The sequence below is a fragment of the Ursus arctos genome, chromosome X (assembly GCF_023065955.2).
Source record: "Ursus arctos isolate Adak ecotype North America chromosome X, UrsArc2.0, whole genome shotgun sequence".
Lineage (NCBI taxonomy): Eukaryota > Metazoa > Chordata > Mammalia > Carnivora > Ursidae > Ursus > Ursus arctos.
Window position 1 is genome coordinate 102996640 of NC_079873.1, and position 15942 is coordinate 103012581.

Sequence of the window (15942 nt, forward strand, 5' to 3'; positions counted from 1 at the left end):
AATTCAGGCATAACACAAGACAGAGTTTAATCAAATACTGGTCTGTGAGATAGAGACTACAAATAGGAGGTAATTAAAAAGGAAAATGGCCAACTTTGATAATGAGGATTAGATCTTTTTTATGTTGTTTTTAGAAAAATGTTGAAAACAAACTAAGCAATCAGATAGCAAATGTGTTAAATAAAAGTGTGGTATGTGTTTATGTTTCTACAAACGCTCTTTTTAATTCATCTATTGTAGAACTTTAAAAATAGGCCATTTGAAAACAAAGTTGCTTTTAACAAAGTTTACCTGGGTAGTCAGTGAAATTAGCTGGTGGTGGCAGTGGCTGAGGAGGATAAAGTACAGTCTTGTAGAAAAGTTAAAACAGTGATTTGCTCATAGAGAAGGCCTTAATTCTATAAAGTTAAGTGACTTGGATGTGAGGGACAGGACCAGGCCACACAGCTGGAGACATAAAATTCACATCATTGCAGAGAATACAGTTCTTCCAAGTAAGAAGGACTCTAAGCTACAGCCCTCTTTGGCTGGAAAGGAGTGCTTTGCTGAGATGTAAATTGAAGGGAATTCACGTTTTGGAATGCATGCACATGTTTTTGATATTATCTATTTTTAGTAAGAAAGTTTCTGAAGGTAACAAGGGTACTATTAAAGTTGAGAGCAGCATAGCATGGCGGTTAAGAGCCTAAGCTCTAAAGTCAGACCCAAATTTGAGTCCCAGCTCTGCCAATAACAAGTTACTCTTTTAAGACCTCAGTTTTCTCATCTATCAAAAGGGAAAATAATAGTACCTGTCTCATGGAGTGATTGCACATGAAGCTCTTGGCACCATCCTTGGTAAGCATTCCACATCAGGCAATATTATGTGCGCTGCCTGAAGAAATTTTTTAATGGGAGGAAAAACCAAAGTGTTCACTAAAATGAGAAAAAGCCTTTCGGAACAAAGTATTCTAAATATTTATTAATTAGACAATAATTTAGGGCCATCGCCTTGCATTGGTCCACTTTTACTTATACTCAACGCACAGTGTATCATTTTGTATTCTCACGTGATTATGGAACCTCCGCGTGAGCGGCTTAAAAATCAAATGTAGCCCATTGGTCAACAGAATTACCCAGGGTGCTTTGCAAACATTCCTTCCGGTCCCCAGGGGGCTAGAGCCAGAAGCCGGACATCGGGCTCGCTCCTCATTTTCTGGCTGATTGTGAGGTACGGATTAATTTGGACTTCCCCGTTAGGTTTTCTACTCTTCAGGTTCTCTTATCTTTACGTTTTTATGGTCTCCCTCTCTGTTTCCAACCTATTTTTTCTCAACCGTGTGCTTTGAGTACAGGGCCTGAGTCTGATTCCTCAGTCCCTCATACCTGGCGCTCATTCGGTGCCGCGGTTTATTTACTTTATCTTTATTTTCTTTCCGATTTCGGGCACGTCACTAAATACCGTTCACTCCTTTCCCTCGTTTTCCTACTTTTAAGAGTTCTGTCCCGCTCCCCTCACTTTCCCTCCTTTTTTTTCCGTACTGTGAGCGCAGGCGCCCCGCCCCGCCCCTTCACTACGATTGTCCCCTCCCTTCACTACGATTATCCCGCCCCTCGCGTCATTTAGGTTCAGCGGGCAGCTCTCCTCTTAACCCCCGCCCCTTTCCAAGCCCTAGTACACCAGAGGTGGGTGGTAACTTGGTAACCAGGCGACATCTCTGCCTCCATCTGGCGAGCATGTGAGCTGCAGAAGCTGCCAAATTCTCACGCCTTAGTTCTTTCTCCCTACACCTTCCAAAAGGTTGCCCTTTCTGGGTCTTTGCACTCGCAGCCGGCTCGACTCCTCCTTTAAGACCCTTGTCATTTCCACCTCTTATTTTGCGCCTTCTTTTTTAGGCTTTGAGGAGGTGGTGTTGCAATGCCTGTGCCACCGTTGCCGGGGCGACGACTTGGTTACTTCCGTTGGTCTCAATGCTTCCGGGTTGGCATTGCGGTGGCGTTTCCGACTGTGGGAGCCTCGGCTTCCCAGTCGTGCGATGAGCCCGAGCAGGTGAGGGGGAGCTCCTGGACTTCCAGGCTGGGGAGCGGGGCTGGGCCTCGCCAGGCCGCGCGGGGCCGGGCTGGCCTGGTTCCCGGCCTGGGAGGGGCTTAACGGTCCTTTGATCTCTCTCTCCCCTCAGCTGAGTCCCTTCCCTGTCTTTCACTCTTCTGGCATCGGTGGTTTTACTTCTTCGATTGAACCCTGCTTCCTCGACCCCCTTGGGAGGCCGCCTTCTTCAGGCGCCTCCCTTCTCTCCACGAGCTCGCTCTGACAGCTGAGGAACTGGCAAGATCCTGCTACCCAGAGGGTGAATGGGTATCTTTCCTGGAATAATCCTAATTTTTCTAAGGGTGAAGTTTGCAACGGCGGCGGTGATTGTAAGCGGAGTAAGCAAACACCTCCATTGTGTTAGTGTGAGGGATGCTGTTAGAAGATGCTCCCCTTCAGTTTCTACCCCCTGCCACTCCTTGAGGTCGAGGCATTGAAGGCATCTATTAAAATGCAGTTCAGCTAACTAATTGGGATGACAGCCATTATCAACATGAGTTAGATTCTCAGACAAGGTAACAGCAGGGACGTTTGTGGTTTTCTGTCAGTGTTTTCTTGGTTTTTCCTGGCTAGGGATGCTTGGAGTTATTATGAACTCTTGTCTTCATTCCCTACATCATCAAGTTCCTTTGTGTTTCCATTTTAGAAGTTTATCTTTAACCTCATTGCCAACAAACATCTTGTCTGCTTTACTTTGTCTGCTTTACTTCATAGCATCCTAAGCTAGTTTCTTTGCCTCTCTCGTTTGTAATCCACTGCTTGCTGCAGCCCTAGTAGACTAACTAAAATGTGGATATCCTCCTGTCCCTTCCCTGTTAAAAAACTTACAGTATCCCTACCACCCTGCCACACATGCATTTTGGTTTTAAGCTTTTCAGTGTAACCTTTTCCTTACCATACTTCTTGTCTGATAATTGTTTCAATCAATTCCCTGTTCCAGTTAGGTTCCACTCTTCCTTCTCAGAGCACACTATACTGATGCCTGCCTCCACATGCTGTGCTTTTCCCACATTTGTGTCCCTGTTCATCCTGTTTTCCTCCTCCACCCCTCCCTTACCTACACCTATCCTGATTCTGCCTGCTGTCTGGCAAGGCCCATTTTAAGTCTCTCACCTCCAGAAGCCTTTCAAATTATTTAGGCCCATGCTGATTGTCTCCTTTTCCATGCTCCTGCTCTTGTAGCTTGTACTATATAATTTAGTACTCAATTTTTCTCTAATGAACTACTTTGATTTCTTCTGCCAGATTATAAGCTCTTGAAAGGAAGTGCTATATTTCATACAACTTTATCCCCACCCCAATCCCTTTGATTATCCAGGAAAGATAGGTTGAATGATAGATATTGTCATGTGTTAGAACGTATGTTTGTTTTTTTTAAAACATGATGTTTATACCCATAGCATGTTGCAGGTTTGGGCATTTAGTATGCCTTCAATAAATATTTGCTTCTCTCTCCATTATTATCTCCCAAGTCTGAGAATCTGTAATGCCTACTCATTTTTAAAGGAGAAAGTGAGAAAAGCACCCAGATTTATCTGACCAGATATTTGGAATAGTAAGTGCTATGTAACTTGTGTTCTGGGACATTCTTCTCACTCTTTAGGCTATCAGATTTTCCTTAGTTGGACTTCAGAACACATGTTTGCATTTTAAAGACATTTTTTCATTGGCTTCTTTATGTGATAAATATTTAAGGTAGTATATTTATGTTTTAACTCAGATGTGACTTCTTTCCTTTTACCCATATCTGGGGATAGCCCCCACAAGTAAAAATCATTTTTAGAATCATTTTTAGCATGCTTGGGGTCTTTTACACAAGTAATTCTCTGCAGAGAAGCCAGGGAAGAGAATTAGAGAATGTCTGAGGATGAATAAAAACAAAATGTTGTGTACAGAGTGTGTAGCATTGCTCAGGTCCAGCAAGTTAACTTTCTAATTCCTCACATAATCTTTTGTATACATACTGCCTACATAGATAAAGGACATTTCACTGGAATAAGCCAAGTATTTAATGGCTGTATACCCAATTCGTGAGACATGGTGTTTGCCCTAGGGATCTTACCTAGTCAAGAGAGAAAATAACATGGGGCAACTGGAAGAGAAACCTCATCCCGTGTGCCTGAAATTAAGAGATAGAAGGGGGTAAATGAAGATTCAAAAAACATTGCACAATTGTGGAATAGATATAACATGACATGCATGCATGTATATGGCCTTATGTAAAAAACTTAGAGGTTTTAGCTGACATTTTAATGATTTCAGTAGTGTGATATGGCCTCCACAAAAGTGACTGCAATTTTCAGCTGTAGTAAATGGAATATATATAGTGAGTGATGAAAATTATCGTAGATGTTTACACTGAGAAAGATAAGAGGTAGGAAAACATGATAGCTGTCTTTAAATACTTGAAGGACCCCCCCCTAGGGAAAAAGAATACGTTTAATATTACCTCCCCAAATTGGTGAAAACTAGAGGAAAGCGGACTTTTGGCTCAATGAGGAAAGAATGTCTAAAAGGAGACCTAATTAAAGATATAAAGGACTTTTTCATAACAAGATTCTTTCCTAACATGGAGGAAAAGGGATTTTACTGACAGATAGGGGAGTGGTAGCAGTGTTGAATTTGGCCCGTGGTCCCTAGAGTTTTGGATTTCATGGACCAGTAACATTTAAGTGAAAGTGTGGGGAGGAGGCATAAATGAAGGTAGTCAGTCTTATTTTGCTAAGAAGAATGCTAGATAAAATCAACTACCAACTACATTTCATACAGGAAAGGTGATTTTAAAAAATGCTCCAGGAGAAAGAACATGATTTCCTAATAGATAGTTCTTTAAATTAAAGGACTTCATTCAGCTGAAGAAAAAGCACTAGGTGCCCTTATTTTCTTCATTTCATCTCAGAATTGTGAAAACTTCATTAAGGAACCACTGGGCTGGCTAACCTAAAGTTCCACTCCCTGCTATGGCTCTGCCCTCTGTTTTTAACTGATTTATTATTATTCCCTGAACCCTGGGAACTTCTTTTTAAAAGTCTGGGTAGCAGGTAGTAAAGTTCTGATAGAGGCTTTCTCTGTAATGATATGAGTGGAAAGAAGTTGTAAAAAGAAAGCTTTGAAGAGAAGCATAGCAGCCATTTGAAATGCTTGACTGTTTTGGGAAATCTCTAAATTGTGAGGGAAAAATGCCCTCTTCATTGACTAAGAGAGGGGATATGCCATGGTCCTTGCTTTTCCATGCTTACCCTCTCACCGTGTGTGTCATGTTTTACTATCAATTGTAATAAAATGTGGTCATAACTGAAAATGTTAATAAGATAATATTTAGTACTTGAGACTCATTTCAAACTGCAGCTGGTACTTGAAGTGCCTATTCCTATTTTGCTTTTTAGAATTTCTTTCAACAATTTTCTTCCAAAAGAGCTATCTATTCCAGACTCTGTATATCAGATGGACTGGCTGATCACACTATACTTAAAAGAAGTGTCCATAATTATTTTTGTGGTCTCTTACTAAAACATTTGTCTGCATGTTTGCTGTCCTCTTTGGGAAATTGTTCATTTGTGCTTAAAGAGATTTCCTTTTGTGGAAATAAAGCAAAATCTTGTCTCCCCTAAAAAGAGACTGTGACTCAATGGTGCTAACTTCAGATTGGGCAGTGGAGGTGGTGGGCAGCAAGTAATATCTGTTAAAATGTAAATTTGAGTACCTTTCGAAATGTAGTAATGATAATAGCTAATAGTTGAACTAGAGGGTGCCTGGCTGGCTCAGTTGGAAAAGCATGTGACTCTTGATCTTGGGGTTGTGAGTTCGAGCCCCATGTTGGGTGTGGAGATTACTAAAAAAAATAAACTTAAAAAAATAATAGTTGCACTAGGTGCCAGATACTTTTCTAGGTATTTTACATATATCGTTTAATTTTCACAATAACCCTGTAAGATAGTATTTATTATCCCCATTTTATGGTTCAGAAAACACAGGCACGGAGTGGTTAAGTAACTTGGTCACAGAGCTAGTAAGTGGTGTCAGGATTTGAACCTAGGCAGTCTGACTTCTGAGTCTTTATTCCTGACTGTAAAGCACTTGAAGATGTTTTTGAAATTCAATAGTATATGTACTGTGAAGTTCTGGAAAAGGAATATTTAAAAGAAATCTCAGAGTCCATCTTAAAAGAGATTACTTCCAGCTGGACCAGGATTTAGTAGGTCATGCATAGAGTAGTAGTAGATCTTAAAGTGTGGAAGCGCCAGCATTATTAGGAAACTTGCATATTCTCAGGCCAAACCCAGGACACTAATCAGAAATTTTGAGGGTGAGGCCCAACAGTCTATGTTTTAATCCATGTTCTAGATCATTTTTGTGTACCTAAAATTTGAAAACTGATCTAAAGGGCAGAGCTGTGGAAAAAAAGTAAAATCCAAGAGAGATAGCTGAGAGTGGCAGGAAAAACAAAAATGAAAAGATTGAAGATGACAGGTCTAATGGGGGTGGGATGGGGAAGAAGTAAAAGGGGCTGGGAGTAGAAATACATTGTTAAATACATTGTTAAACATCAAAGAAAATATTTGTATCAATGTGCTTTAAAAGGCCAGGGAAAAAGAAATTCACTAGATGGATGTATGTTAAATGTCAGAGAGAAGAGAGACATCATTTATATTGTTTTCGTTCCTCTGGGAACCAGAAGGAAGATGAAAAAGTATTTCATTCAGCTTGGGCTTTGTGGGGAGAAGTTGTGTATAGCTACAAGTAGCTAGATGAACTAGAACTCTGAAGTTTAGTGGAGAGATGAGAGGGCTAAGAACGTGAGAGGGGAGCGGTGTCAGCCTTTGCTTTGCACCTGAATCAAGGTCGCAGAATACTATGAACTGCTTTTATGAGATGCCTCAGCCCATATAATTTGAACTCCAGGTTCCTTTGCTTGTAATTGTCTAGTTGAATGTCCAAGTTGGTTGTGCTGGATGGACTGAAACCTCTTCTTTGGGTGGGAACGTGGATAAAATTAAAGAAACTAGAGCAAATGAAGGGCGCAAGTTAATCTTTGAGGGAATTGCACGCCTACCCATACAGAATGGCAGTAAAGAACACATTCATGATCATCCAGCACATAAAACAGGATTCCCCATTTTGTTTCATTCCACTTGGTAGGGTTTTTCCTCTACATCTGTTTTATTTGTCAATTTTGTTGATACAAATAATGTGATCAGACACTAACAAATACTCCTCACTCTTGTGCCTTGTTCTGATTTGTGTTTATTTTTAGCACCAGAAAAGTGCCACTGTAAGCCATGAGATGTCTGGTCTGAATTGGAAACCCTTTGTATATGGCGGCCTTGCCTCTATTGTTGCTGAGTTTGGTAAGAATGTGAAAATTGACAAGTCTGCTTCTATGGTATAGATGGTAGCTTATGGTGACAGTTATTTTTGGTGAAAGCTAGAGAAAAAGTGAAAAGACGTTCATTCTATTTGTTTTAAAAACTATTGTCTCTAAGCCATTAAGTAATATTTTCTGAGAAAGTGCTACAAATAAATGGTATGGTGAATGAGATTAAGAAAAGTCAAACTTAAGAAGCTCTTTTGATAGTTTAGTGATTTGTTAATTTGCTCTAGGCTTAAGTAATATGAAAAGTAAAAGGGAGTTAGATAATATAGGGGTTTCTGCTATATTTTTGTACTAATGTTCTTTCCTTTATGCTAAGTTGTTAAATTTTCTTAGTGAGGATCCAAACTTCTTTTTTTCAAACCTCTGTGCCATTTTAGAAGAAAATTGACTAATAAGACCAAACTAGATTCTTCTCTATTTGATTTTAGTTTTGAAGTATTTTTAGATTGTGTTTTTTCATTTTCCAAATTTTCTCTTTCCTAAACTATTCATAAGTGACTCTAATCCATTTATCTTTGTTGACTTTCTTGGCAAATGCTCTGGTGTTGTGATATCAAGGTCATCAGTGACCAGAGCTACATAATCTTGTTAGTTTTAGACTTCGAAATATTCCCTGGAACATATTTTGTCAATGTAATGGCCACTTCTGTGTGTAGATGTAATAATAGAAGTTGGTTAAAGAAATTTCCTAAGCACTGTGCTGTTATTAATCCTGAATTACCTGGGAACCAAGATGAGTAGACCAAATAGGACTTTGCCATTATCTTTCATAATATTAGGAAACTATTTGTTTCTTGTAAACAGATAAAAGAAAAAAACCCACTAAACTTTCTAATAGTATATAAGGGTACCTGGAACAGCAGTCCCATGCTTTCCTATCTTCTTTGTGAAAATCTGGGGAGATTTTATGAAGGAGAAGTGGGGAGATGAGATGGGGGGCAGAGGAAGAGACAAGTGCCAAATTGTATGTTACAGATGAATAAAACATCATTTAAATTATTTTGTATTTGTTGTATATTAGGACCATCTTAAAGCACTTCATTATATCACAGTTTTAATTATAGCATGGGTGAAATCCTACTGCATAGATACAGTACAGTATATTTCACTTTAACACATACAACTTTTCTGACAGTGGTATTCCTAGTAGAGATACCCTCTATGTGTTATAAAAAGGACTTTGTCTTACGTTTTAAAATTGTCATTGGCTTAAATTCGGCCTAAATTTTAACTGTGACTCTTTGGAAAAGCTTATAAATCAGTATGATCCTTTATAGGAACGTTCCCTGTGGACCTGACCAAAACGCGACTTCAAGTTCAAGGCCAAAGTATTGATGTTCGCTTTAAAGAGATAAAATACCGAGGAATGTTTCATGCCTTGTTCCGCATCTATAAAGAAGAAGGTGTATTGGCTCTGTATTCCGGGTGAGAGTGTATTCTTTCCTTACATCATGAAGGGAAATACTTTTTAGAGAAGCCATGTATTTCAGCTGTCTGGTAGTGTGTGCCCGTCATATTCACCATTCCAATTTGTAATTCAATATTGATGTTCCAGTTTATATTTCACTTGCTGGTAGGTCTCGAGCTTTGGATTTTGTGTTTATCTGGCTTTAAGTGATATGTTTTAAAATGGATATCTCATTGCAGCATTGGCTTTCTCCTGTTTTCCTGAACGTCATTGATAGCCACTGTGAATAGCAGCACCAGTTAAATGTATATATTTCTGTAATATTCTACCTGAGTTGCCAAATACTCAGTTCTTTTAAAATTTTCCTCTTTAAAGAAATACTATTCTGGCAGTTTAAACTGCCAGAAAGAGGGAGACCCATCTATTTGTCAACTTTTAATTAGCTGTAGGTTTGTGGTTTATCATCCATTTTGTCATTTATCTGCTGCCAATTTCCTAGGTCACTCCTGCATCCAGGTTACCAGTTTACTGCTCAGAGAATGAACATCAGTTTTATTATTAACCTGTATTAGACTTAATTTTAAAAAGTAATTTTCTTAGGGAAAAAAATTAAGTAATACAGCCTGAATCTAGTGAATCATGGACCAGCTGTTTCACCTTGTTTTTTAATCAGCATGGATAATCACAAGATTATTTTTTCTAATAGCAAGCAATAATGTCAGAAATATGCATATTTAGTCATCATTTTAAAAATCATAACCATCCAAGCTGCTGTCGTCTTTCTATTTATAACTACTAAAGTGTAGTTCTGCAATTTGGAAGAATCTCAAAGGAGGTATGAGTGAGAATGTCTTCAGTTTATAAGCAGAACTTAAATAGGGTGAAATCTTGGCTCTGGTACCTCCTTGATAGATTAAAGATGTATCTGCAACTGTTATGAAGTAAGGTTGATTTTTAAAAAACCTCCATGGTGGGGACAGGGTAACTGGATGGTGGACATTAAAGAGGGCACATGATGTAATGAAAACTGGGTATTATATAAGACTGATGAATCACTGAACTCTACCTCTGAAACTAATACACTAAATGTTAATTACTTGAAATTAAATTAAAAAGGAATTTAATAAAAAATAAATGATACCATATAAACCCACCGAAAAAATAAATTAAAAAAGTGGTGAATCTCCATAAGGTGAATAATGGTGTATACTTCTTTTTCTACATTGCTAGATTTGGTTTGCTAATATTTTGTTAAGGATTTTTGCATCTAAATTCCTGAGAGATATTGGCATATAGTTTTTTCATTTTGTACTCTTTTTGTCTGGTTTTGGTATCAGGGTAATACTAGCCTCATAAAATGAATTGGGAAATACTCTCTTCTCTTTTCTGGAAGAGATTGTGTAAGATTGGTGTTGATTTTTTTAAATGCTTGGTAGAATTCCCCAGTGAAATTACCTGGGCCTGGAGATTTCCTTTTTGGGAACTTTAAAATTGTGAATTAAAATATTTTAATGGTTATGAGACTATTCAGATTATCGATTTCATCTTTTTTTGATGATTCCCATATTTTTATCTATTTCATTTAGAGTTTCGGTAGTTTGTAGTTTTCAAGGAATTAGTCCATTTCTTCTGAGTTGTTGAATTTATGAGCATAAAGTCTTTATAGCATTACCTTATTATCCTTTTAATGGCTGCAGAATTTGTAGTGCTGTCCATTTTGTTCCTGATATTGGTGACTTATGTCTTCTCTCTTTTTATTACTGTGAACCTTGTTAGAGTTTTATCAATTTTATTGATTTTTTTCCCAAAAGAGCTGTCTTTTTGCTTTATTGATTTTTCTCTATTTTTCTGTTTTCAATTATATTAATTTATGCTCTTTATTATTTCCTCCCCTTCTGCTTGCTTTGAGTTTACTTTGCTCTTCTAGTTTCTTGAGTTAGGGACTTAGATTATTGATTTGAGACTTTCCCTCTCCCTTTCTCCTTTCTAATGTAAGCATTTGTGTCATAAATTTCCCTCTCAGCACTGCTTTGGCTGTATCCTACATATTTTAATAGGTTGAATTTTCATTTTCATTCAGTTTTGTGTATTTTTAAAATTTCCTTTGAGAGTTCTTGTGAACCGTGGATTGTTTAGAAATGTGTTGTTTAATTTCCAGGTGTTTGAGGATTTTCCTTACCGATTTCTAGTTTAATTCCATTATGGTCAGAGACCATACTCTATATGACTTCAATTCTTTTAAGTTTGTTGAGGTCTGTTTTATGATCAAATGTGCTCTCTCTTGGTGAATGTATATTGCATATTCTGTTGTAGTTGGGTGGAATGAGATAATGGAAATGAGTAAACTATCTAGATATGTATAATCTACAAGTGCATGTTGAGTATAATTGACTTTTTCTTTCTTTCTTTTTTGGCAGAATTGCCCCTGCCTTACTAAGACAGGCATCATATGGCACCATTAAAATTGGCATTTACCAAAGCTTGAAGAGATTATTTGTAGAACGTTTAGAAGGTAAGTATAGACTCATTCTCTTTTGCGGTAGTACTCAGAGGGATTATTGAAATCATGCTTACCCAGAAGCATGCATCATGGGATGTCTGAGAGTTGGTGACAGTCATTGCGAGGACAAAGCAAGCTCCTACTGACTTGGGATTAATCCTTGCAGAGGTGATAATATGGGTTAGAGGGACCTGCTCTTTAAGTTTGTCCCTTTTCCTATCAAAAAAAAAAAAGGCTTCTGGTCATCACAGAGGGAAAATGGACAAGTTTATCCAGAAAATTAATGCTGCCTTCATCAACAAAAGGACTTCAGCTATAAGCAATTCTCTAGCGGCCAATTTTGATAAGCTTTTGTTAGATGGAGTAATTTTAGACTATTCTAGGTTCTGTTGTACCTGTGGCCACCTTACCCACATTCAGCATTATCATATGTCTCTAAATGTGCTGCTGCAGCGTTTCCAGCTTGATACTATACTAAATGGGTATTTTACCACAGGCCTAGCTGTTGCATGGTTGGGGATAGCTGGAGAGCCTTTTGATTAGTAATGTCCTTTGAATTATTTTATTGTCCTAAATTGACTTTTTCTGGAGCCTCTTTGAGGATTCTAAAGGGTTCGCTTCCTAAAATAATTTCCTTTCACAGATGCTTCACTTGGGTTTACCTAGTTTCTATTTGTAGGCTCTTCATGGTAAGGAAGCATGGTGAAGATGGAATTTTCATTTTAGAAAATTATGCTGTATGGTTTCATCTTTTTTTCTTTTGGCTGAGCAGATTTAGTTTCAAATGACTAGTTTCATATTTGTCTACAGAATCTTCTTTAAATAAATAGAAGCTAGTAGATATCAAGGCCAGTCAAAATTAATGTTTAGGTAATTTTTTTCTGTGAACACATAAGTTTTTATTTTTTAACATTTGGTTCCTAAGTCTTTAGAGTTGATGATTCTTCAGAAAAAGACAAAAGAATTTTCTTTAGGTGTTTGAAATGATTGAAGGAGAAATACCACATTCTGAATTTATGTGGGTTACTGGCAGTTGCTGTATATAGAATAATAGGACATGTTCCAGTGTCTTTTAGAAATACTTTTTTAAGAATAATGATTTCTGTTTCAGTACTGATTTGGGATCTAGAAATATTTGAGTTTCTTTAGGTTCATAAGCTTTGTGGTTCATTTCTTACAGTCATTTCTCTTCCCAGGGTTCTTTTCCTCTGATAGATGAGTATTCTGTTCTTCGAAACTAGTACTTAATACAAAAAGACTTTTTTTTTTTCCGTTTTACAGATGAAACTCTTCTAATTAATATGATCTGTGGGGTAGTGTCAGGAGTGATATCTTCCACTATAGCCAACCCCACTGATGTACTAAAGGTAAGAGAGGTCTGGTAGCATTGGATGTATAGAAAGTGTTATGAAAAGAGCATGAACTTTGAATCATATTTGGGTTTAGGTCTCCACTTTGTCACTTGCCAGCTGTAAAACCTTGGGTAAATAACTGCTTTAAGCCTTGGTTTCCTCATTTATAAAATGAAAATAATTCAGCACTTATTGCATAGGGTTGTTTAGGATTAGAGATAATATATGTAAGCTGCCTATCATACTTGGTATATAGTAGGTGCTCAGTAAGTAGTAATCAATTTATTATGATATGTGTTAATCCATTGGTCTTTAAACTAGAGTATGCAAACCCCTATAAGATTCTTTCCAGGGACTATGCAATTTTAAGGGAATCAATTTACAGATCCCTTACTTCCATTTGTCTTCTAAAATTGATCTGAGAATGAATTTGTGTTTTTAATAGTTCTTCCTCCACTTTACAAAAGAAAGGCATATTCCCCACCCATTTCAAATCTTAGTATGGTATATTGACTGTGATGTAATCTGGGGTACCAGACAAAGGGATAAATCAAAATACAGTTTTTGGAGAAGCCTCCTTTAATAGCTAATTGAGGTACCTTAGTCTATAATGCATTGTCTTTTCTTGTCTTACCGGTATTTCCTTTAAGGGTGAGATTTGGCTTTAAAATGGCATATTTTGGTCTGTGTTGGGATATTTTGAATTCAGAACTAGAACAGCATAGGTTAGTGGTGTTGATTTTTAAAAATATAATTGGATTTCTTTCAGATTTTATCAAAACACAGGATAAAACATTTAATAATACTGTACTCATTTTATCTAATAAAATGGTACACGTTTTCTACATAGTTAATAACTTATTTAAACTTATGATTAATTAAAAGCACTACATATATGATTATAGTGTCTGAGAGGGTCCCAAGCTTTTGACATTTATTTTAGGGGAAATGTGAGAAAAAAGAGGACATATGCTTTATTTATTCGAAACCACAGATGACTAGGTTAGTGAAAGAGAGATCTATTGCACTTCAGAGAATTTTGAGAACCAAGAGTGTGACTTGAAACACAGCACACATGAAAGAAACCAGTGATGGTTGATGGAGAAAAGATATGAAATGATCTTTCTGGATTAAACTGAGAGTAATGTAGCTACAGAATTTTTATATCACTTTAAATTTACATAGCAAGTATTTATGAAGAGAATTGATTGTATCCTTTTCAAGAACAATAATACTTAACTCCTTAAAGCTTCCTTTCTTATCCATCTGGATCCTTGACTTAATCACCTAAGTGATTTGCTTCAATTTCCTGTCCCTCTGACCTGCCTGGTACGATTACAACCATTGACCAATGCTATAATCTCCCTTTTCTTTTCTTATACCTAGGTAGGGCTGAGGGTGCTGGGGATGGGGAGAATCACAAACTTAGACGGTGAAAGTACCAATATAGGATCTATAATCATAATTGAGCTGTTCAGTCCTTTCACATATCCTTGGACAACTCTTTCTGATTTACTATGTGTTATTTGCTTGCCTTTGTGTATGCAGCTCTCTTTCTGACTGTAATGCCTTTCCCCTCTTTCTTCATGAATTTGTCCTTCAAGGCGCTCAGAAACAGGGACAGAACTATTCCCCTTGGATGCAAAATGAAAGGGGACACAAAAAACTCAGTAATCAAGAGAAAACATTTTTATGCAATATTTTTCAAAAACTAAAATGAATACAACATACTCATGATTAACAAAATACCAATATTTTGTATAATTCATCTCACTCACCTCACCCAAATGTCACCCCTTTGGATCCTGTCTTTAGTTAACTACAGTTTTGATATTTGGTTCATTGTGGGTTTTGTGCATATATTTTCATGTTTTGAAGTATTGCATTATTATTTGTCTGGATTACTGTGGTTTTTTGAGTCCTCCTCCTACATTTTGTGCCAGAGGAAAGTGCCACACTTACCTAATCCTGGTCCCAGCCCTGCTCAGGAATCACCTCCTTCAAGAAGTCTCTTACTTAGAATAGGATATTTGTAGTTTCCACTTGTCTTTGTGATAATTTCTATTCCAATTTAATTGAGTTTGGGTTTTTATTTCAAAACCCCTAGTAACAATTGACTTTCCACATAAAAACATGCTGTTTCATTTTTTCCCAAAGACATTTATTGAAACCTAGAGTTGCATGTCATGAAAATCAGGCCCACTTTTGGGCCACTAGTATTTAGTGACTACTATGATTCTATGTGTGCAGTCAGTGGGAAATTGTACCAGCTCTTTCACAGGGCTTTTGAATGTTAGCTCTACTTTCTTGCACCTCGCAAAGGCTACTTTGCAGAATACGGTATCATGCTTTTTACAAATAGAATTCAATTTAAGGTCTTGTAAGCATGAAATTACATTTTAAAACCTTTTTCTGCTTTTAGTAATTACATAAAGAATGCATGTTCAGTGTAGAAAAAAGTAGAAGGCAGGAGAAAAACACAAAAGAGGAAAATGCTCACTTGTCTTATAACTCAGACTTAAACCACTGTCTACATTTGGGTGTGTATATGTTCATCCAGTCTCTTTGCTGTGCGTAGTTATTTTTTAAGTTTACATCATTTTTTAAAAGATTTTATTATTTATTATTTTTATTTTTTTTTAAGATTTTTAAAATTTATTTGAGAGAGAGAGAGCACAAGCAGGAGCAGCTGCAGAGGGAGAAGGAGAAGCAGGCTCCCTGCTGAGCAGGGAGCCGGATGTGGGGCTTGATCTCAGGACCCTGGGATCATGACCTGAGCTGAAGGCAGATGCTTCGCCGACTGAGCCACCTAGGTGCCCCTAAAGATTTTATTTTTAAGTAATCTCTACACCCAATGTGGGTCTGAACTCACAATGCTGAGATAAAGAGTCGCATGCTTGGAGCGCCTGGGTGGTGCAGTCGGTTAAGCATCTGACTCTTGATTTATGCTCATTCACGTCATGATCTGAGGGTGGTGGGATGGAGCCCCGCATCAGGCTCTGTGCTCAGCAGGGAGCCTGCTTGAAATTGTCGTTCTCTCTCCCTCTCCCCCTACCCCCTCATGCACATATGTACACTTTCTCTCAAATAAATAAATCTTGAAAGAATAAATGTATTAAAAAAGTCTCATGCTCTACCATCTGAGTCAGCACCCCATTAGTTTACGTGTTTTTAATAAAAATGACATACCATGCATACTGCTCTGCAACATGCTTTTTCTATTTAGCAGTTAATTTTTGA

At 37.5% G+C, this 15942-nt stretch overlaps 1 protein-coding gene across 2 annotated transcripts in view; it reads left to right on the top strand.

The window, feature by feature from the left end:
• The first annotated feature begins 1706 nt into the window (after positions 1–1706).
• The window catches only part of SLC25A14 (solute carrier family 25 member 14), a 35024-nt gene continuing 20788 nt past the window's right edge, over positions 1707–15942 (top strand). Inside the window, exons 1-6 of one of the 2 annotated variants that reach the window (XM_057314430.1) lie at positions 1973–2029; positions 2160–2406; positions 7323–7416; positions 8720–8867; positions 11268–11362; positions 12632–12717. In XM_057314430.1, the coding sequence (XP_057170413.1) occupies positions 2332–2406; positions 7323–7416; positions 8720–8867; positions 11268–11362; positions 12632–12717 (498 nt within the window). In that variant the 5' untranslated portion in view covers positions 1973–2029; positions 2160–2331. Of the gene's footprint in view, positions 2030–2159; positions 2407–7322; positions 7417–8719; positions 8868–11267; positions 11363–12631; positions 12718–15942 lie in introns of both variants that reach the window. The other variant, XM_026520585.4, reaches the window with a different exon arrangement.